The 21,075-nt window shown below is 39.2% G+C and overlaps 1 protein-coding gene across 1 annotated transcript; it reads right to left on the bottom strand.

Moving 5' to 3' along the window:
- Nucleotides 1-2,726: 2,726 nt before the first annotated feature.
- trmt44 (tRNA methyltransferase 44 homolog) lies at nt 2,727-17,956 on the bottom strand. Its single transcript, XM_067579715.1, has 11 exons — nt 17,362-17,956; nt 17,164-17,281; nt 16,295-16,514; nt 16,139-16,207; nt 15,650-15,757; nt 13,800-13,871; nt 12,590-12,696; nt 12,051-12,234; nt 10,568-10,916; nt 4,815-4,931; nt 2,727-3,401 (listed from the first exon to the last, which is right to left on the bottom strand). The coding sequence occupies exons 1-11, from the start codon at nt 17,702-17,704 to the stop codon at nt 3,175-3,177; spliced, it is 1,914 nt and encodes a 637-aa protein (XP_067435816.1). The 5' UTR covers nt 17,705-17,956; the 3' UTR covers nt 2,727-3,174.
- Between the last annotated feature and the right edge of the window lie 3,119 nt (nt 17,957-21,075).

Raw genomic sequence — 21,075 nt, forward strand, 5'->3', positions numbered from 1 at the left:
AGAGGGAAGTGATTTAAGCAGGTCATTAAAACCCACACATAGCTGTGCACATTATGACAGAGTACTGCCTGTCAGAACACAACCACACTCACTTTCAGCTCCACCATAGTTTATGTCCATCACAGCTGCAGCATCGTTTACGTGTAAATAGCCTTTCTTTCATCGTTGCTAATCTTTTAGCACTCCAGAAAACTATTAAGGCTTTCTTTGGTGCAGGCTTTTTCTCCCGGTGTTGAGAAAAATGCGTGTACGTCTTCATCAATATTCAGTGACACAGCTATTGAGCTCCAGAGGAAATGGGGGCATCCAGTCTGCTAATGTGTAACTAACCTGAACGTGTCCCTCTCAACCACGGTATGGACTTTTTATCCTCTGAACAGGAAAAAAAAAAGGAAAGAACGGAGCTGCTACCTGAGACGGGATTCGCTGCTGTTTCAGGGATTTTGGTGCTTTTAATTTGACATCTGCAATCAGCTTTTAAAGGGTCAGTTCACCCTAAGTACAAAAACATATGCTCCATACAACTGACGCCCATTTTTTTAGGGAAAGAAAAAAAACATTAATTGTTAGAAATGAAAAACATGAAAAATACCACGATCATCACCATCATCAAGTCAACATTATGAGACAATATGTCCTAATTTTGAAATAAGTCAAAATGAAACTGAAATTGAATTCCTGGAACAGCAGCTGACTAATTTTCAATCTCAACTTTTAAACCAACATGAACAAGTAGCAGCCTGATAATAAGACTGTATTGCCTCATCTTGAAATTACCAATAGGAGTGTAAATTTGAACATACATGAACTACAATCCCTTCTGTTGATTAAGGATGTAAGATACCATTCAACAGCTACCAAATGGTTGTTATTGTTGTTATTGTGCTTCTCTGTGTCTCTTTCTCCCCTCTCCCCTTTCTCTCTCTCTCTCAACATAACCAGTTAAGGCAGATGGCCGCCCACCTACAGCTCGGTTCTGCTTGAGGTTTCTTTCCGTTAAAGGGGAGTTTTTCCTTGCTGCTGTCGCCAAGTGCTTGCTCACAGAGGAATGTTTATTCCCTCTCTGTCTCTGTAAAAATAGAGTCCAGTCTAGACCTGCTCTGTGTGAAAAGTGCCCTGAGATAACTTCTGTTGTGATTTGGCGCTATATACAAGAAACTTAAATTGAAATTGAAGTGGATCTTGTGATAATCATGTGATCATTTTGTCAACAGTTGTTCTCAAGATCTTTGAGTTTCAAAATTTTAATAATTTTGATTCACTAACTGGAAATTTTGAAACATCATCATCATAATTCTCATCTCATAATTTTGACTTAACATAGTAAAGTAACAGTATTCTTATTTCTTATTCCAAACATTTCTTACTTTTTTCTTTCTTCCATAAGACACCAGAGATGAGAGCAGGTCATGCTAGCAGCACGACTCTGTGGATAGCAATGTCAATTAGTTGGTTCACCACTTTGGTCCTGACTGAAATATCTGAACAACTATTGGATGGATGACCAATTAAATAAATGTATTGTGCAAATGACATTCTCGTTCCCCTCAAGATGAACTGTACTAACTTTGGTGATCTGCTCACTTTTAATCTAGCACAATCAGGTGAAAATTTCAGTTATTTTGGTTTATGACCAAATATTGTACCAGCAAAACTTATGACATCATCATTTGTGTTTAGTGCTAATTAGCAAATGTACACAACACACTAAACTAAGATGAAAATGGTCATAAGCCTGCTAGCTTAGACATCAGTCTGTTAGCATGTTGACATTAGCATTTAGCTCAAAGGTTGAAGCTTACAGAGCCACTAGGATGGCTGTAGACTCTTAGTCTTGTTACTTTCTTTGACAAAATTATGAGATATTGACCAGAATTGTGGTATTTTTTGATAATAATTCAAATTGTGAGACAGCAAGTCATACTGTTGACTGATGTCATATTTAAAGTACACACTTAATCTACTTTTTTCTTTTCCTGGCAAAAATGGGCTTGGATAAAATGCCATAACATTTGAGAAAGCGTTTTCTTGTAATTTGGGTGAAAAAAATCATTTAAATTGCAGGAGTCAACTTTGCATATTAGTGTCTCCAAATAGCAGAGAGACAAAAAGGTTTTGAATTCTGCTAAACTCAAGAACTCCTATAATTAATTGTCAGTCAACCACACACAGCATTGTTAATCAAACTGAATATTTTATACAGAAGGGAAGAGAGAGGTAGATCAGATGAAAATGATGTAAATTAGAGTGTAGCTTCATAGGGGTGCAAATTTGAAAGGACTGAAATTGTCTTTATGCTTTATTGCATCAATTGTGTGATTATTGTCAACCACATAAGCAAACAAACCCCTGAGGAGGCTCTTCTCATCGCCCAACTGCAGTCCCTGAGTGAGCCCTACTGTCTTTGACATTTGAGCCACAGGGTGATGGCAAACTGCTAGAGAGACACAGCAGTGAGCACCAGTCCAGAGGGGACGGCATGCAGCTCACCCCTCAACTCCTGCCAACAAATAATTCATACTGCTAACATTTACTTTGTTCAAACGCTGTCCGGTCTTTATCCACCGCCCTGTCTCTGAACCTCAAAGTACCTGTCTGAGGTGAATGAACTAACTTAGTGAAGAGCTAAAATATTGCACATGTACAGAAGCTTTTAAAGTTTTACTGTAGGAAAAATACTTTGAGTGCTCAGCAAAACTTCATGATCTTAAAATAAATATACATGCTGTGGCTTGAAATGCACTTTAATATACAGTAAGTAACAATTGGCTTTACAAAGAACTGGGCTTTACAAGAGTCCACTTCTTAAATAAATAAAAAGAAAGACGAAAGTATCCTTTGAAATTGCATTTCAGCAGATAACATACTGCAACCCAGAGGTGTCAGCGAACTCCAACAGGGAAACCTAAAGCTGCAGGAAGCTTCACATTTTGGCAGCTGCACACAGAAGAAAGAGGACACTATGAATTTTGAAGACCTCAGTTCCCAGAAATGATGTAATATTGCATCAATAAAACTGCTTAACTTCCTCCTCTTCTCGCAGCAGGTTCATCCCTTGATGGAGTGAATACTAATCATTAGAAAAGTAGTTTCTGACTGACTTCGCCACTTTAAAAATCAGCCAAATACTGTTCATTCAAGTCCAAATAAAAAGGTTCAAGCAGAATGAAACAATCATTCATTCTTGATCTTCTTCAGAGGTCTGGTTGAGGGTCGGAGGTCTTCGGGTCCATGAGCGAACGCGCAGTGTTCGGCCTGCAGGGGGCAGCCCTGAGGGTGGTGGTCGTGAAACCAGCAGGGTCGGGTTTTTAGGGCACCAGGGGAAACGGGCTTCCTCTTGGCATCCGCCCTGGAGGACTTCCTGTCCCGCCAGTCTCTTATATACACCCTCCCTCCTTCCACTGAGAGACAAGACACGACAGGGAGACCTCATTAGTCAGAGTCAAAGTGTTCCTATAGCGTTGCCAGCTGGGACGAGTTATTTCAGACATCCAGGGTTAAAGTAATGCATTAGATCCATATATTATTTTCCCAGTAGCACAAACAATCAAACAAGTAAACAAACTGACAGTTGGAGCTTTTCTAATGCTTGGATGGGGGTGCAAAATAGGAGCAACTGTTTTGGAAAATATCTGGTTCATTGGTAAAAAGTCAAAGATAAAAAGCTTGTGTGTATAAAAATTTAAAGGGGACATATTATGTTTTTTCTGATTTTTTGTTATTTATATACTGTTATGATGTCGGATGTTTATATTAAACATGTTCAAAGTTCCACAACTTGAGGTTAATGTAGGTAGAAATGCTCCCCACGAGTAGCCTTTGTTGCTAAGGTTGTTGCTAAGGTTTTTCCATGTGTTGTTTGCGTTGATCACTCATATTTCGGATCGGATTTCGGCTCAAACACGTACGGATGTGTTTGAGAAGCTGACATTTCAAGTAAAGAACGAGAAAAAGTAGTGAAATCCTACTACTGTGGTTTGTTGCAAGTCTCCCGAGGGAAAGCTTCCAAGAGCTGACCAATCAGAACATAGTGGGCTCGGAAAAGGGTCCTTAAAGAGACAGGAGCTAAAACGACCTGTTTCAGACAGAGGCTGAACTGAGGGGCTGTGTGAAGGGTCAGTATGAGTTTAGAAAATTTTTGAACCGAAAATCATGTAAAGATATTCCAGTAGAGCCCCACAGACCTGGAAATGTGCATAATATAGTTATTTATGACTCTCAAGGAGCATTTCAAAAGGAAACATGCAATCAACACGCTTAAAATGCTGTTAACGTCAAGCAGAAGATTAATCAGTTTTGTACGAATTCATCAACTTTGGCACCGTGTTTTGTTCCCAAATTGCAACAACTTAGCGTTCTCCAATTGCTACAGCTCATTCAGCATGCAGCTGGCTTCCTCTCCATAGCAACAACAGCTGTGGCTGATGGGTATTGTACTATTTGGGGCCATACCAACTGACAGAAAGTAACAGTACTTCTAAGAAACAAAGAAAATTATTTAAAAAATATTAAAATCGACAGCCATTACATAAAGCTATTGTAGTGTTAAAATAGACTCCTGTGTTTCTATGAGCATTGAGGACATCATTAAAAGAAACTTTCCAATTGGAATTTACTGTGGTAAAAAAAAATCTTCCACTTCAACTGTCATTAGTATCAATTTAATACAAATAGTGGAAATCAAGTATGAATAAAGGCTTCAGTGGACTAATAGCAGAAATAGTTACACATGACTACACTGGAAAAATACATATTTTTCTCCAATATCATGTGGACTAGCTGTGAGGATGTAGAGACACGTGTAGTTCAGCTACCTCTGAAGACTTGATGGTTGTTCTTGAGAAGCGTCTGAAGGCCTCCGCACTCCTTCTTTAGGAGCTGTAGGGTCTCCTGCTCCAACAGCCCAGCGACCTCGCTCACAGAAAGGCTGCCTGAGGAGGAGGGAGGAGGGGAGGAGAGTGATAAAAGAAGCAGAAGGAGGATGTGGCAGTCATCAATATATTTTATTAAATCATATTTATCCGAGACTTCTTCTTTAAAGAAAGAAGCGTCTGATGCAGCTGATTGACTCGAAGTGGGCAGTTGTTTTGAGAGATTTTACAGAGAGGAAAAAAAAACCACCTCTGTCACTGTCTTTCAGTGTTAGTCAGGGCCGTGAAGTGTGCTCAATTAGAGCTGCTCCAACGAGCTGTCAGAGCGACCAGCATGCATTTCACCGTCGCATCTCCCACCGGCCATTTGAGAGCGTGAGTCATTGTTGTCACTCCCCCACTGGGACAGTAATTTTAGATACCAAAGAGCAAAAAAGGAGAAAGGGGAAGTGAAACACACAGAAGTCCCTGCTACGAGTTCTCATATAAAACAACTCCATGAAAGGAAACTGTAAGCAAATAAATGACATGCCCCTTCGTGTTCACAGCAACCCGCCTTCGGGCTCCTTTTCATAAGAATTTCAGTATTTCTGGCTTGCCCTTTTTCTCCCCAGAAGGGAATTCAATCACGGCTGACATTTGGTTTGTACAAATGACAATCTTCCTCCTCTTTTCTCTGACATATTGGAGAGGACCACACCGCAGGATTTCTAATACTCCTCGTGCTGTTTCGTAACAATGTTTGACCCAAATCTGCAAACATCTTAATGAGATGTTCCAGTCAATAATGTAAAATTATTAAATAATTCAATCCAGGCAGCTTTTTGTTTTCATTTACATGTTAAAACATGACTGCTCTGCAACACCTTCGGCATACTTGACGACATATTCGTGGTGGTACTCCAGACAATCCCTGCAGTGATTATTGAAAATATATTGCCTCTGATCCGAGGTCAGTTGGTCATAGATGTACTGTTTTAAAGCTAATATTTGGGTTTGTTATAACTCTAAACCACATACCAGAGCATCCGTTTACAGCCATGATGGCTTTCTTCTCTCTAAAACTTGTTTTTCTGCTACTGAAATCCTTCAGAAACATACTGTCCACCCAAATACGCCCTAAATTTAGACGGTCAAATTGCTGAGTTAATCTGTAAAATATGCAACACACTCCCACATTCACAGACACTCGCAGAGCCAAACACAGTCCTGCGCAGCAGAGTGTGAAACTGGGCAGACTGCCGTCCTAAAGCCCAGACGCCAGGGAGCTCCAGGCTTTAATATAATATCAATACACCGTTTAGAGCTGCCCTTTACTGCCTACAATGTTAATGAGGATTAATGGAAGAAAGTCGGTATTGACGGAGTAGCCAGATTCTGCTTGGACTAAGACCAGGGCGTAGACTGTTGTTAATGGCTCAGCTTGACGTCCAGTTGAACTTGTTTAAGGTTGGACGTGCCCCCCCCCCGTGTAAAAGATGGCCGGCGATTGATTGCTTGTTGCTGTGGATTGTTTTTGCTGCTTAAGCCAATTCAGAATCAGGCTGAGTGGAGAATAATTAGCGCTGAAATTGCTGAGTGGTGGATAAAGCTTTTTTGAAAGGATCCTTTTCGATTATCAAGAGCACAGCTGTATTACAGGATTATTCATGTTACTATTTTGTTGACGAATAAAACTTGTCATGAGTACAAACTGGAGGTCAGGACCTCCCAAAAAGGTCAGAAGATGATTAACAAGTTAGAAAATGAGAAGAAAAATACAACCATACTATATTTTCTGACTTTTCTCAAATCTTTGCACCTTTACCTGTGAAATATTGGAGAGTTTTATCTTTTCAGGCCTCTAAAAACTACTAAAATGAAACAAGTGTGAGAAGGTGACATAGCTTTGATTAAACTACTCACACATATGACACCTGTGATGAGAACGTTTTGCTTGGCTATGAAGAGTCATAAGCCAAAATGACGGGAATTAGTGCAGTATCCCACTGATTAAAAAAATAATAATAATAATAATAATGATGCAAAAATTCTACTTGTACCAGCTTCTCAAGTGTTAATACTTGCAGATTTTCATAGTCTTCTATGACAGCAAAATCAATATCTTTGGGGTTGGTTCAATAAAACAGGCTATTTGAATATGTCAACTTGATCTTGGAGAAACTGTGATGCACATATTTCACCTTTTTCCTGACATGTTATAGACTAAATAATGAATCTCTAAATCAATAATTAAAAGAACTATGGTCCTAATAATAAAACTCGTGGTAACAGAGAATATTTAGATACTCAGAATCCGTATCACAGCTTAACCAGAGGCTGAATAATAAAGATTATATAAACAAGATCTGTATTTATGGGGATAATATCAGAGTAGGGCTGCAACTAACTGTTATTTTCATTATCAATTAATCCGCAGATTATTTTCTCAATTAATCAGTTTGTCTATAAAATATTATTTATAATTTCCCGCAGCCCAAGCTGACGTCTTCAAATGTCCGACCAACAGTCCAAAACCCAAAAATATTCAGTTTATTATCATGTAAGACAAAGAAAAGCACATATGAGAAGCTGCAACCAGCAAATATTTGGCTTTTTTAGCTTAAAAATAACCAAAACTATTTATTAAAATAGTTTTCTATTGGTCGACTTATCGATTAATCGACTAATCGCTGCAGCTCTATATTAGAGAGCAAGGTATAGTGAGCAGTGTTGGTGTGGATGATGATTCTGCTGGGCCTTCTGGAGGATTGTGAGCCTACTCAACTGGGGGAAAGGTGCTCTGCAGGCACCAAACAGTTAATAACATGCTGTACCGACTCTCACCTACAGTACTGCCTGTTTCTACAGCACATAGCAGCACACCAACACAGTGCAAAGAACATTTTACATCAATACGGTGTGAATTTTAGACCTACTGTATCTCTGTCTTTTGCAAAAACACTGATTACCGGTTAAATATACGGATTTGAGGTTTAGTCTTAGAGATGTACAGATGCACACAGACTTTCTCTCTCAGCATGATTACGTAAGCACATGAGCCCAGTCAGCAGTACAGCATGCATGAATTAATAACTCGACTCAAACCAACAGGAGCTGGCCTCACACGTTCACACCTTACCTTCTCAAAACGTCACTGAGATATATATATAAATTGAGTATTTTAACTTCAGCGCTCAGATATCAAACAATGTGGCAGCAGTAGGACTGGAAGTATTTCGGTACCAATACCATGACAATATTTTTCCCCTTATACCTTAACTTGGGAAATATAAACACACCTTCTGTAGAATATGCCAAACTTCTAAATTCATTAGTGTTAAATCAAAAAATGTTATGTGCTTTAGTAAAATATACTCAGCCCTAGACAACATGATTTCACACACACCCAAAGAAATCAGGATTTTTTTTTAGGTAGACAGTTTGTGTTTTGTTAAAGCTTCAATTTGTCACTTGTGGTGTTGAGTATTGTGTCACATACCCAACACCAAATATTTGTTTGGACAAATAATAGACAAAACTACAACATTGCAGGTTGTTCCTGTTCCTGAGAAATGTTTAAAAATCTAATAAGAGATCAAAAGTGAGGACTATGAGCTCAGGAATTTGGACTTACATCTGAACCAGGAAGCTATACAACCAGGGATCCATCACTAAACATAAAAAATTGATAGATTAAAATATAAATAATCCTCACACTCTTTGAAAACATGTTTAAAATGAAAAGAAATGTAATCTCAACGCCCTTTCAATGACTCTGAGGCCTTCTGGACATATTCAGTATATGCTGTCTCACCCTGACTTTACGCTTTGTTCTTACACAGCAGATAACTGGTAGGAATAACTCAATACAAACGCATTCTCATGCATAAATCATAGCTGGTAGTGCATTATTCATCCAGTCATCTCTATACAGAGTTACAGTCTCCCTTTATTGCCTCTCCCTCATATTTTCATCCTCTAATTTCAGCACTGACATCCTGACAGAGAATTTTCTGTTTTAATCATAGTAGTCCTTATCTCCTTATCTCATTCATATCGTTGGTGTCTGTGTGGCAGCAGGGGTGCAGAGGAGTCGACAAAGGTGATGCGTGGGTGGTGTGTGAGGGAAACAGTGTGTGTTTGCGCGCGATGCTGGCGCAGAGAGGGGACAGGGTGGTGACGAGAGAAGGGGGGAGGGGGGTTGAATGCAAGTGACGGAGGGGGGATCAAATGAGAGGTTGAGACCGCAGAAGTTGCGAGAAGTTGTGAAGAAGTGATTCATCCGCGTTGTTTTAGAGATGTTCAGAACGGGGAAACGACATATTCGTCAAAACTGAGTTAATGGAATAGTTGTGAGAAATACACTTAATCGCTTTATGGCAGAGAAATAGATGAGAAGATCATCATATGTGGCTCTGTCTGAAGCTAACAAAATCCAGCTACCAGCACCTCTAAAGCTCACGAATCAACGCGTTACTGTATCATTTATTGAAGTGTTAAAAACAACATCAACAAACAGTGGACAGAGCCAGGCTAGTTGTTTCCCCCTGTTCCTAGTCTTTTTGCTAAGCTAAACTAACCGGTTGAAGTCGTACATTTAACTAACAGACAGATATGAGAGTGACATCCCTAAAGCGAATAAGCCTTTTTCCCCAATATGTCAAGCTATACCGTTGAGACCTGTATCGGACTTTATAACATCTGTTTTGCCGTGTAAAAAGAGATATTATGCCATAGAAATGTATAACTTTTGTGAAAACTGCTTTTTAAATTTGCACTAAGTACAAACAGAGCTGAAAATCAAACCAAACTGCAGTCTGACGTAGTAATCTGTGACTCTGGACAGCTAAAACAAGAGAGCTAGCAAAATATCAAATGAAAGCAAGCGAGCGAGATAGCCGCGGCTATCCGTACCTGAAGCTAGATTTATTACTTCCCTACCTGTAAATAAAAAATAGTTATTTTGATGAACTGATATAATAATTCAATTAGTTATTCCACATAAGTAAGTGAGGCAGCTGCTAAATCCAACCGTGATGGAGAAGAAAAAAAAAAAGCTAAACCTGCTAAGGGTAGCTAGCTTAGCAAATGTCAGTGGCTGCGTCCCAGGTTTTGACTTTAGTGGAATTCATGGTTAGCTACCTTTAAATCAGACGTTTTAAGATAAAATGTTTTTATTTCAATGTACATCAATGTATATTTCAATATAAATATTAATAGGAGAAGGACAGACACCTAGCAAACCAGAGTTTCATTTATTTCCTATCTGCTATGGGCTGTAAATAGTCAAAATAAAGTCTTAAACAATCTACTCAAGTTAAAATGAAAGTTGAAAGAATGTATCTTTTTTGGTAGATACTACATTTTCTCCTCACACTCTTTTGATTTGTTCTAAGGTATTGATTTTAGGGGTGAAATAATCACCCTTAAAGGACATAAAATGAAAGAATTGCAACATTTCTATCTGTTATCCAGTTTGCAAGACAGCCTGAAAGCTTTAAGCCAGTATGGCTGCCCTGCAACAGATAATATTACAAAGTAATGAATTCAGAAACCCCTAAAGTGCAGAATAATAAGACTGGATGACTAAACATCACAGATGATGCGTCCTACCCTGAATTTAATTTGAACCTGTTCTTCACTTCAGTAGCAGCTCACGTCCAGGGAGATTTGTGTGATTTGTTTGTTTATCTCGGATGTTTTGTGGCTGTTACCTCCTCGGTTCCAGTCGGTGGACAACCCCCCGCCGTCATCCACAGTCATTCCCAGAAGGACATTAGCGACCTGCAGGACAATGCCGTCAACAAAGTCCCGGGGGAGAGCAGCGCAGTTTCGAACCACTTCAACCTTGTCTCGGGGCTGGAACCCGGCTCCCCAGCTGTTCCCGGGGGTCCTGTTGGTTTCTGCATTCCCATGGCAACAGTCTCTGTCATTTCTGATGTCTGACCCTTGAACTGTGACCCCTGAGACAGTCTGGCGGCTCTGAATGTAACAAGCTCTTCTGTGCTCCGCCTGGGCCTCGTCAGACGCCTGGTAGCTTCTCGACTTTCCTACCAAACACACCTGCAAGAGGAAGAGCTGAATGTCAAGACATCTCCCGTGGGTGCTGTGGCCCGAAACTGTAAAACCAGAAACGCTCATTTTCCAATGTATGTATAAACTGATTATGACTGATCCCTGTACATTAAAAGCCCAGTAAATACTTGCTTGTTCTTTTTATGTGTCAATGTGTATTGAAGCCATTAATGGTCATCAGCTATGAAACAAGATCTGATTTATTATGGCTATACTAAACAAGGGTCAGGTGGAGAAAAGGCAGGGATGCACAGCTGTGCTTGTTTGAAGGACAGGAATCCATTTTATGATCATTTTACACAAAAATATTACAAGACTTTCTTATTTTAAAAAGGTACAATATACGCACCAGCATCTCAGAACAAAACAAATGTGCACGTTGTTTACTCAATAAAGTTGAAAAAACAAGAGAAAGCAGCCATTGAACCAACAGCTCACGAAACTCAGATCAAACTGTCAAACTAGGCGGTGCTGATAAAATATGGCTCAAGATTCTGTTACTGCATTGCTTATTTCTCACTTCAGATGTTTTCAGAAACATATTTTAGTGTACTGTTTAGCTGCAATGTGAGAAAGTTTGTGATCCGGCTGCCATGTTGAAAACGTACACGAGAGGACACAGAGGGACTCACATGCACTGACATGTCCAAACAGCTGGACCGGCTATCAAAAAACAAAGAACAGAGAAGCTTGGAAAACAACACACAGAGGGAGTGTGACTTCATTCTCTGCTCAGGACGCCATTACTCCACTATATCTTTACATAGCAAATAGTTTTTTGCTGACATCTAGCAGGGCTGAATGTCATCTATTGCACCCTTAAAAGAAAAAATATTAATCTTATGTCTGCTTTGTTACAAAGACATAGTAAAGAAAGACAGAAAAACGACATTACATAGTATGTGCTACGCCCTGTGGACATAGACAGACTTCTCAGTATTTTCCTATTTTTATGGACGAAGTAAGTAGCTGGAAATGACTTAACTAAAACTCAGTAACATGTTTAGGAGTATAGATTAAAATGAGCTCTATTCAGTCATAAAGTGCACTGTATCACATAATCTGAAATCAAACACATACTCCATCGAGTTGATTTTTTGCCTTTGGATTTTGTGAGCCTACCCGTTTGGTGGACGGTATTCTCAGGCAGTCTTCTTCGGTGTTGAAGCCGCTGACTTGGCTGACCTCAGTGATGAAGTCGATGTATTCCTTATACTGAGACTTCTTACACTGCCGTCTCTGGTATTTTCCATAGAAGTCAAAGAAACAGCAGGGTAGGACGAAGTACCGGCAGGAATAAGATGACCTGCAGTGAGAGCAAGAAACTAATTCTTCACAGTGATCACTATCATGTGTTCATGCACTCAACCTGGTTTTAATAACTTGTCCATTTAAGTTTGGTGAAGTTTGAGAATTGTTCATTTCACCAGACAGGAAGAAACAAACCATTACACCAGATAATTATCAGTGGTAACAGATAAAGGCTCAACATCGCCATCAGGTGGTCACCTTAGAAAACACACACTTCTGCGCTGACATGCACAGACACAAACACGCACACACATTCACACATCCTCCCTCTGCCCATAATGTTATTCCTAATTGGAGAGATCAGCTGGCACTTGAGCCGCTGAGTGAGATTGTGTCTGCTGATGACTCGCCTGGATGCTATAACGGGGATCCACGGTGTGAGCTCGTCCGAGTGGTTCCCAATCAGCCAGTTGGTACCCGGGAATAAGAAGCTCTCACTGGGAGTAATTGCCTTTTCCTGAAATAGCAGACCCAAAAAGCACAAGAGCTACTTAGAGCAGGGAAGATGTGCAGCGGTATGATTTGATTCTGAATCACTTATTGGAAATTGTATGATATACCAGCAACGTGTAAAAGTCTTACACGTAATAATATGTCACAGAACACCTGCCAATGTGTTACAGTTGTTGGTCATTAGTTGATGTACTCAGAAACAGCTTTTTCTTGACAATACAATGACTTTTAAATGATCAAAACAACACAATCCTTGCTAATCCTTTCATATTCAGCTCGTTTAAAAAAAAAAGAGGCCACCACCAACATCACAAATGATGTAGGTTAAGAGTATTAAAGCTCGTGAGGTTCAGAAATGAAGGTTTAGGACGGAGTGCTGCACCCCAGAAAGATTGGTCTGCCTCGTCCTCTCTGCCAAAATCAGTCAATAATAGATGACCTGAGATGGAGGCTGTCAGCAGCTTGTCAAATGAAGGACTGAGGCCAGGAGGCAGACAGGAAAGTGAAGAGTTTTTAGGGCAGCTTTCCTTGCAAATCTGTGTGTGTTTACATGCATTTTCAGCTTAATCCCGTTGTGTGGTAGTGCTTTGCTTTTTTTGGGGGGGGAGTGTGTCCTTTTTCCTTTTAGCATAGTAATGCCTGTTCCATGTAATAACAGAGTAAAAATGTCAGTGCTTTATTCCCGTTAAATAACTATCATTAACCGACATTATTTCTTGCATTTTGAGTGCTAAATGGTTGATTTTTAAAAGGTAAAGTACAGGAAAATAAGCATGTCTGAGTGAGACAAAAAAGTCATCCTGCAACTCTAATTTAATCTTCAGTGTTTGAAATCTATTCACGTTTTGTGCTTTTACACAAAAACATGCATCTCTCGCACACTAACAAAAGAATAGTTATAATAGTTTGACCAGTTTTAAAGTGAAAAATAACTTCCTTCCATTTAATCAGAGCACAAAGCAGCAGCAGCAGCAGCAGCAGCAGTGAGGGGGAGCTGAAACAACACCTACAGCGTGTGATATGAATTCCCAGTTTCATGTGAAAAGATAATAACAGCAATTAAAAACTTGAACGTGTTTATAATGGAGCCGCCTTCTTCACGCTCACCTCCAGCAGAGTCTGGGGGCCGTACATGTCCCAGATCTTCCTCTTCCGAACGTCGATGCCCTTTCCAGGGTGCTGCAACACAAGATGGCATGACGGTCAGCGGCTAATCGCTCTCAGCCACGTTCACACTCTGACACTTTCTCTCTGTGTGTGTAATTTCAGTTTACACCTGACCCAGTTTTTGTTTGGTTATTAAGGCGACACGGTGCTGGTTGATTTCATACATTCAGAGACATGAATTGCCTTCAGCAGCTCCATGTCATTGATTAAGCTGCATGTGAGGATTTTGCTGATTGAAAGACTTCTAGGTTTAAGGGGCCCAGTCTTTAACAGAGGCAGTTTATCTGGATGTAAACATGGAACATCTATCACTTGATTTTTTTAAAATCTGTTGAATGCAGGTTTATATAAGTTTCTACACTTTATAAACTATCAAAGTTTAATAGTATTTTGGCCAGTTGGGGGCAGAATTTCCACAACATGCTGAAAAACACACATTTGATATAATATGACCTCATAAAGTTGTTAGTAAACCGTCATCTATTTACACATCTAGCAGAAGAGTCGTGTAGGTCAAATACTTACTGTCATTCTGGTTCTGCTTTGGTCTTCAGCAACTCCTGAGGGAAATACCTCGCTCTTTAGCATAAATGCTCTTTCACCAGCTAACCACTTACTTAGACTATCTGCTGTGTGGTGCTGAGCAGGTAGAGTACGGTGTGTTTAGCTGAAAATAGCTACTTAGTGCTAATAAAACTGATAACAGCAGTGAAAGTGAACCAAAACAATGAGCTAAAAAAAGCTTAAAGATGCTCTCTAGAGCTGAGGGTGATAATTCTCTGTGGGTTCATCAATACAAGTGACACCTTTTATATTGCATGTGGTCACTTGAACCAGGGTTAATATGAAAATATTGATTAGAGCAGCTTTAAGTGACTCATTTGTCAAATTGTTTTTACTGACTTTTTAGTGAAACTGTTCATTCTGTTAGTCTGGTAGTATAAGAGCTCTACAACAGATATAAAATATATAACAAAGAATAAATTAGACTAGAGCTGCAACGATTAGTAAATTATTCTATTAGTTGATCGACAGAAAATTAACCTGCAACAATTCTGATAAATTGATTAATAGTTTTAAGTCACATTTTTAAAGACTTCTCTGATTCCAGCACCTTAAATGTGAATATTTCTGGTTTCTTTAGTCCTCTATGATCGTAAACTGTATATCTTTGGGTTGTGGACTGTTGGTTGGGACATTTTATGTTACATGTTGGTCTTTGGGAAACAGTGATTAACATTTTTCACAATTTTATAAACAAAACAAATCGATTAATCAAGAAAATAATAGTCAGATGATCGATAATGAAAATAATCTTTAGCTGCGTCCCAGATTAGACAGTAGATTCATAATTTACAAATCAGTTTGTTGAATTGAACAATTTCTGCGCCATTAATTGCAAAGATATGTTGATTTGATTCAGGATGTAGTTTGTTTTTTTAAGAAATCACATCAACTGTCTGGTTTACATTAGTTAAATATTACATCCATGTTCAAAATACCATGACATTAAAGGTACTGCTTCTGAGTTCAGTCTCAGATTCTAACTTCAGTCTGTTGTTTATGTTCAGTTCAGTACAAAACTAGATCCATACAAGCCCTGTTTATAAGGCTGTTAGGTCAGAAATCGCCAGATCAGAAATATCACATCATGATTGTTTTGTGCAGCTTTTGTGGGCTTTCAGCAACCTTTTAACCAGGAAGTAACATTCTATCACAGATGTCGACTTTGATGACAGTCAAAGTTTCAGTAACCAGTTTATGAACTGAACACTGAACACTGAACTCACCCCTTCATTGGTCAGTATGTGAACCAGGAGGCCGTTTCCACAGCCCAAGTCCACAAAGGACTGTTTGTCAGTCAGACCTTTCTCTGCTCGCTCCTCAGACCACAGCACCTGCAGCGCACAGAGAAAGAGAGTAAATACTGCTGTAGAGCCTTCAATCATTTCGGAAAACTCACTGAGTCACTGAGACAGTGTAACACCTGCTGCTGCTGCTGCTGCTGACACCCTTTCACTCACCTCTAGCATGACATATGCATTGATTCACTGGGTTAAAGTAATTTTTCACACTGAAATTGATTGACCCAGCTTTGACTGTATGACCTGACAACATGGCAGATAAAAAAATGAGCTTCACATGCACATATAGACATGTGTATATTCGGCCACACACATTTTTAGTAAGCACACAGAAACTATTCTTTAACGCACACTTTAGGAATAAAGAAACATTATCTGGTGTTAAAATAACATACTATCCAAGTGTGAACCCACCAGGAGATATGTAGCAATGGCAACATCCTCATAGACAAACTTCTCAGGATCTGTCACCTCAGGCCAAACCTAGAGAGCAGAAAAGTGAGAAAAAACATAAAAACATCCACAATATAAAAGAACAGAGACAAGCCTCAGAGTGTCCTCTCTCTCCACCTTGACCATCGCCTTGTACTTCTCCTTCAGCTGCTGGTACATGAGGCTGTACTTCTCCACCGGCAGCAGGGACAAAGTGCTCCTGAACTCGCTGCTCTTGCACTCGGTGGCCCAGCGAACCAGTTTAGGCAGCAGATCTGCCGACAGCCACGGCAGCTTCGGGTAGGCTACGCCATCGGAGAACCACGCATCTGGAGTCAGGACGTGCAGTTCCAAGGACCTGAGGAGAGAAATGGCAGAGTCATCTTGAATGTTTTTGTACTTAAATGTTTATATTTAGGTGCAGCTTACAGGCTGCGAATCAGGTTGTGAAAGCAGATTCTGATTTTCAAGGTTTTTAGTTAATATCTTCTAATATTTCTTAGTGTCTGACATTCAAAGTCTGTTTCCTTCTTGATAAACTATAGTGGACTGTGAGATCACAGGGACAACAATGGAAATAAGTCCAGGTCTTTATCATTTTGTCCCTGAAAAAGCCTGATATGCTGTATTTTACGATATTGTTAAAAGACAGGTTCACAATTTTCCAAGTGTCTTAAAACAAAAGGGATCATTTAATATCCAGTTATCAACGGGAGGAATGATTACAGCGAGGAAAACCTCTTTCAGTGTTCATATGGATACCTGACTGTTGATTTAAGACCAACTTGAAAAATTGTGAACCTTTCCTTTAATACAGCAAAACAAGAAAGCTGATGATCCTGTGTCAGATTTGTTTCTGTGTACATATGTCTGAAAGCATCTCAAAGCTATTCTCATTAACATTATAACATCCAGACAATATTCAGTCCTCGTATGGAGTCATATTATCCTCCAGATACTTAATATTCAGGCTTTGTTGGAAAAAATATGGACATGAAGTGACTCACCATTCTTCATAGTCCTGATGGAGCAGCTGGATCTGATAAATGTTGCCCTTCTTAAGAGACACCTGCCCTTCTGCATCCTCTTCAAATGGTAGAAAGGTCACTTGCTGTCTGCCAAACTCTAGAGAAGACAAATAAATTTAAAAAACAGAAAACTGATCTTGTAAGAGAGCAAATCTTTCATTCAAGTCCAGCTCTTACCTTTGAGTACAACCTCTTTATGCATAGTTGTCCCATAGCAGTTTATTTTAGGAATAAACGTCCTGACACTAGAGGACCAGGGTTTTTCCCTTTCGTGTGTCTGCTCAGGTGAAACCCTGCAGGTCAGGAAGGACAACACATCATGTGAGAGTTCAGAATCAGGGTCATCCAGCAGGAACTTCAGAGCCTCTGTGTCCACATCTTCACTCTCTGTCTCTTTAACTCCGCAGAGACGCTTGTTTACAACATGAGGTTTCTTCACCCACACGTCCACAGCTGACCAGAAACCTTCGGGAAGAGTCTTACATCCTCCTGGAAACTTTATATCGAAGAGTTTTGGCATAATTAAGCCTCATAGGCAAACACGAGCCATGTGTTTACTATCTGTGAACTGTCTTCCGGGTGGCTTTTTTAACGTAAATGTAAGAAAAATGTCACTTTATGATAAAAACTTTTTTGTAAATTAACTCGAATAATTTTACAAATTCACAACCTATCATAGAAAACAAATGTTTAGCTTTATAATCAAATATTACTGTGTAAAAGTGTAGAAAAATATTGTCTCCATCTGATGACGTAACAGACGACAAATAAGCGTAATGACGTCACATGAAAATGTGACGTTATACAGAAGAGGGCGCTCGTGTTCTTTGTGTAGATTTAATTCAATTCAGTGAAAACATGAGATTTCTATTACTGCTCTTCACTATTGTTGGGTTTTTTTTCTTATCAGGAAAAACTGTTGTTGTCATAAATATTACCTGATTCTTTATTACTTTATTACGTTTATAATAAGTACACGAAATTTTCCAGTTTTTTTTTTTATTTAAGCAATTCAAGTCTAGTGAATAACCTTAAATGGTACAAAGGTAAAAAAAAAAAAAAAAAATGTATATTTCAAAGTTATAAAAAGGCATTTTCCAGGTAGTGATAGGTAACAGCTCATAGCTTTTCTGTAGCAGTGGAAGCAAATGAAGCCTTGAAAGTTGATGCAAACAGTTCCTACATGTGTCAGAGCTTTAGTTTATTACTTCCAAACTCTCTGTCTGTGTAAAAGCATAGAGGAGGAAGTGTGATGGTCTGGAGCTCTTTTGCTGGATCCAGAGTTGGTGACTTGCACAGACTGACTGGCAGCCTGGACCAAAGCCTTGACCTCGACCAAAGCATCCTGCAGAGCCAAGCAGTTGATCAGGGGTTCGTCCTGCAGCAAATTAATGATCCAAAACATAGAAGAAAAGAAAAGACAGTAGGCTTCAAATCATGGAATGGCCAGCACAATGGTCATCAAGCTGGTTTGGGATAAACTGGACAGAAGGGTGAACGCAGAGCAACCTGACAGTACAACACATTCAACTTCTGCAACATTGTTGTGAAGAACTTTCAGAACAATATTTGATTTCCATTGTAGAAAGAATGCCATGAGTGTGTCCGGCTGTTATATTAAATATTAAAAAATAGGTAAAAGTTTAATTTCAGAGTACATTGAGATATTAAACTATGTAAATTTCAATAAAACTGGAAAAAATTAGGTGCTCTAAAACATTTGACCAGTAGTGTACAAGTGCCGACATTTTATCAGCTAATTGTATTTAAAGTATTAAAGGTTAAATGTACTCATCATGCATCACAATGTGCCAATGTTATATTATATTCTTGGGTTATTGTTATTACTCATGCATCACTGCATACGCAGGATTTATCTGATGTGTTTCTAAATATAGAAAGTGCATTACATTTTATGACCTGACTGCGCGTTTTTTATGTAAAACATGGTCAGAATTTAAACCTCTTCAAAATTACCAGTAACTCTAGCTGTTAGATAAATGTATCAGAATCAGAATGATCTTAATTGGCCAAGTATGTTTACGCATACAAGAAATTTGACTCCAGTTTAGTGGCTCTTGGTGTTCTTACACACAATAACAACACAACAATCTTCAGCAATGTTCACAAGGAATGACTGTATGCAGGTGAAACTGTTTCTGTGAACTGTAAACAGGGTACGAATAGTGCAAAGAGGTGAAGAGTGCAAACTGTTGAATGAATTTGCCTCAGCGCTGTTGACAGGGGCCATTATTATGGTGTCTTCATGAACACCAAATGAACATCAGCTAATAAAAGAGTGAACACAACAATGTGGGGGATATCATATTTCTCTTTGCTTAGTCTTAGTTTTGCCCTAACACGACTAACACTGAAATTTCCCACTTGTGATTCATACTGTAGCGTCGCCCCCTCACTTCCAGCCAGGCCTGTCTCCTCTGTGGTGGAAAGTAACTAAGTAAATTTACACAAGTACTGTACTTAAGTACAATTTTGACGTACTTGTACTTTACTTGAGTATTTCCATTTGAAGCAACTTTATACTTCTGCTCCACTACATTTCAGAGGGAAATATTGTACTTTCTACTCCACTACATTTATTTGACAGCTTTAGTTACTTTTCAGATGAAGATTTGACACAATGGATAATATAACAAGCTTTTAAAATATAACACATTGATAAAGATGAAACCAGTGGTTTCCAACATTTTTGGCTTTTGATGTCTTACAAAAAGCAGTGTGTAGTCGGGGTCACATTTCAGATGTCTGTGAGTTGTTAACAGCTCCATCAAATAGTGATTTTTCCCTCTAAACTTCTCACATGGTTTCATTTCAATAAATGTTCAAATGATCCAATATGTCACCAAAAGAAAAAGTCCAAAAACTGAAAACAGATTTGTATATCATAACTTTGTTTTTTCTTCTTTCCTCTCCCATGAATCATCTCAGGACCCCTCAGATTTATCTGCTGACCCTTTGGAGGGGCCCGACCCCTAGGTTGGGAACCACTGGACTAAACTAACTAACTGTATATAAAATAGTTCAACAGTTAAATGCTGCTTACACACTGATGCATCAGTATTAATAATCTAATGATGTCATATAATATATAATAATATATCAGTCAGAGGGATGAAACATGTATTTTTACTTTAATACTTTAACTACATTTTGCTGATAATACTTATGTACTTTTCAGGATTTTCCATGCAGGACTTTTACTTGTAATGGAGTATTTTTACATCGCTGTATTGGTACTTTTACTGCAGTAAAGGATCTGAATACTTCTTCCACCACTGAGCTTCCCACACTGTAAGCCGAAACTCAGAAACTTCAGCCTCAGAATGACGAGGTGAAGCTGAGATGAGATTTAAGACAGCAGAACGAGTGTAAACATCCTCATCAGCCCTGGAGACTCAACTGCTCGTCAAACCCGGGAAATGACAGGTTGTTGTCTTAATACCTGTCCATTGGGCGTAGGATGATTTACGAAACTTGTGAATAAGTCAGTTATTCTGGGGCTTTAATGTAGTCATCGCTTGTGTTTGTCATTACTGTTTTGCTCTTGGGTGGAGCAAAAAGAGGACAAAAATAGCCTTATGCCTCATTAGGACCTGAAAACTTGCTCCTGTTAATCTCTTATAACTTTGTTACAGGTGCTTGAAAGAATTAAAAACAAATCTCCATGGCTGCTCCTGTTTGCAGGGTCCTTTGATTCCACTGAAATCTATTGTGTGTGTTGAGTAATCCAGGCAAGCAGGGAGGGAGGAGCGACTGGGAGAGATACTGTACCAGGAAGTGCAAAGTGCAGCCTCCACTATGCTGCTGGGTTTGCATTCAAATAAGCAGCCACATGGAGACAAAAATCCTGTTAAACCTGCTCCGCAACAG

This window comes from Thunnus thynnus, chromosome 22, assembly GCF_963924715.1.
Source record: "Thunnus thynnus chromosome 22, fThuThy2.1, whole genome shotgun sequence".
In the NCBI taxonomy this organism is placed as follows: Eukaryota; Metazoa; Chordata; class Actinopteri; order Scombriformes; family Scombridae; genus Thunnus; species Thunnus thynnus.

Bases quoted from the DNA above. Each gene is read 5' to 3' on its own strand.
- trmt44 (XM_067579715.1), bottom strand. From the start codon at position 17,704: ATGCCAAAACTCTTCGATATAAAGTTTCCAGGAGGATGTAAGACTCTT. The intron at 10,917-12,050 runs GTAGGCTCACAA...TTCCTCTTGCAG, and splicing joins GAATACCGTCCACCAAACGG to GTGTGTTTGGTAGGAAAGTC. The intron at 4,932-10,567 runs GTAACAGCCACA...CCTCCTCCTCAG, and splicing joins CACCGACTGGAACCGAGGAG to GCAGCCTTTCTGTGAGCGAG.